Genomic DNA, 2,403 nt, shown 5'->3' on the forward strand with positions numbered 1-2,403 from the left:
TGCGCCTTGCTTGGAGTCAGGATGGGGTCAGCCTGCCTGTGCAGGAGGTGCAGATCTGCAGGAGCGGGGGTGGGAGGTGCAGAGCTACGAGCCCTGACTCAGAAGATCAATCATAGAATCATAGAATGGTTAGGGTTGGAAGGAACCAATCCCTCCTAGCCCAAGGACTGACTTGCACTGACACCGCTTGCCATGGGGCTGCAGGGCCGGGAGGCTGCGGGGCACTTGGTGTGAGGTGTCGGCAGTCTCCCTGCCCTGCCCGCACAACAGGCTGCACGGGGGGTGGCGTGGGGGTGGCTGTTTGTGAGCTGCTGCACTGGTGCTTTCCAAAGGGCTCCAGTGTGTGGCCACATAGCACTGGGGGCTGACTCGTTTCTCCTTCCTGCAGGTCTGCCCATCAGCACCTACGCCAAATACTGCTACCGGAAACTCCAGAAAGTCGCCATCACTGGAGGCAAAAAGGTGAGCGGCTGCCCCGGCTCTAGGGCCTGTAGGCTGCCTGCATGGTACACTGCTTCCCAGGCCCCGGAGCGGTCGGTCCCATGGCTCTCTCAGGTCACCACTGACTCAGCGATGGGAAGTTGAGGTAGAGCGAGCGAGCAGGGGAGGCTTGCTCAGGGCTCGCCTTCCCGTGAACACGTGGGAGAGGCTGCTGCCCAGGTCCCGCCATCCTGGCATTCAGCAGCGCCTGCCGTGCTGGCAGCTGTGCAGCTGGGTGCTCGCTGGCCTTAGGGACGTGGAGGAGAAACCTGATGTCCACCTGTCTCCAGGGTAAGAGGAGATGTCTCTGCAGGGGATGCCCATTATTTGGGTTCTTCAGGTGAAGGAAGAGTCTCCCTTTGCCACTGAGACCTTGCATGGGCCGGGTCTTGCAGCTGTTTTACTGCAGAGTTGCTCAGTCCCAGTTCAAAAAACAGGCAGCAGAGACAGCCGGAGCCTCTGCTCCATGTTATCTGGAAATCCCCCTCCTCCCTTTCCTCTGCAGAGTTCTGCGCGGGGCTGTGAAAGCTGGCAGGCGGCCCCAGCTTGTCCATCCTCGCTCTCCAGCCAGATCCGGTCGTCTTTTATTTCTGCAAATCCCAATGGGCCCTCCCTGCCATCTGGACTCGTGTACAGCGAGCACATAGCTGAAATACCTCGGGAGGGGTGAAGGCTGCCGGCAGCCCCGCGGGGGCAGGACAGGAAGCATCCAGACACGCATCGGACACCACTGCAGCCCCGGCGGTGGCCGCCCTCTGAGGGGTCGGTGGGAGCTTTCCCCCGTCGCTCCTCCCACTTGGCCGCAGGGTCACTGCCAAATGGCCACTGCGCCAGGCAGCCTGTCGCTCACGTGACAGCGCTCTGCCTTTCACTGAATCTCTGCCCGGGGAGACTCAGAGTCCCTTTCAGGTGTCAGTGTCTTTCAGAAGCAACAGGTCTCAGTGCCTGCTTTTGCACCTCTGAGGGCAAAGCTTTCCCTGGAGTTGGACGTACGTGGAATTCCCTTCCCCAAAGGGCCATCTTTCAGCTACCCGTGGTGGAGCACTCACCCGGCTGGTGTACACGTGCCCTCTGCTGACCTCGCCAAGGCTGGGGACAGGCTGGGCTCCATCCTTCCTCCCACCACACCAGCAGGTAGAGCTGCAGCTGGAGCAGTCCCTCCAGTGTGCAAAACACAGCTACAGAATCCCTGCAAAACCAGCCCAAACTCTCCAAAGTGGTCTCCTGCCAGCTGACAGCAGCTTCTGTGCTCCTCCTGGGCCTGCTGAGTTGACCTCTCCCTGAATTTAGGAGACAGAGGCTGCAGAGCAAGAACCGTGCTGCCAGGAAGCCAGTGAGGTGTCCACACGCATGGGCAGCTCCCTCCATCCTGGCTGCTCACTGCCACCACCCCCAGGTCGCTGCGGGCTGGCTGTGCCACAGTGCACTGAGCTCTCCTCTGTCCTCAGGGCCTCCGCAAACCAACGGTGGAAGAGATCACACATGCCAGGAACGCCATCGTGACGCCATCGCTCTTCGGCAGCTCTCTGGAGGAAATCATGCTGCGGCAGCAGGACACGTACCCGGGTAACAAGCTGCCCTGGGTGCAGACACAGCTATCGCAGCAGGTCCTGGCTCTGGGGGGAGAACAAACAGAGGGGATTTTCAGGTGAGCTTTTGGGGTGCTGTGTAACTGTTGAGCCACCCACATGTCCGTCTCCAAGCTGAGAAATCAAGACTGACCTTCACATGCTTCCTGTTGCCCAAGAGTAGTGCTCCGCTGCGGAGAGCTGACCTTTCCCAGGTTCAGGAATTACCTCTTAAAGTACGATAAATGCTCACGTATTTGCGTGTGTTGGCACAGTGTGGACAGCGTAGATGTGACTTAAACTACTTAGGAGAGCAGGTATCCAGCCAAGGCATTGGACTTCCATCAGCTTCAGC

The 2,403-nt window shown here is 59.5% G+C and overlaps 1 protein-coding gene across 1 annotated transcript in view; it reads left to right on the forward strand.

Moving 5' to 3' along the window:
* Positions 1 to 2,403, forward strand: part of LOC104511713 (rho GTPase-activating protein 39-like) — a gene marked incomplete at its 5' end in the record, with an annotated part of 17,404 nt that overhangs the window by 12,984 nt on the left and 2,017 nt on the right. The window contains 2 exons of the mRNA XM_010154433.1: positions 389 to 462; positions 1,929 to 2,128. Of these exons, the coding sequence (XP_010152735.1) occupies positions 389 to 462; positions 1,929 to 2,128 (274 nt within the window). The remainder of the gene's footprint in view (positions 1 to 388; positions 463 to 1,928; positions 2,129 to 2,403) is intronic.

Source organism: Eurypyga helias, unplaced genomic scaffold, assembly GCF_000690775.1.
Source record: "Eurypyga helias isolate BGI_N326 unplaced genomic scaffold, ASM69077v1 scaffold15596, whole genome shotgun sequence".
Lineage (NCBI taxonomy): Eukaryota > Metazoa > Chordata > Aves > Eurypygiformes > Eurypygidae > Eurypyga > Eurypyga helias.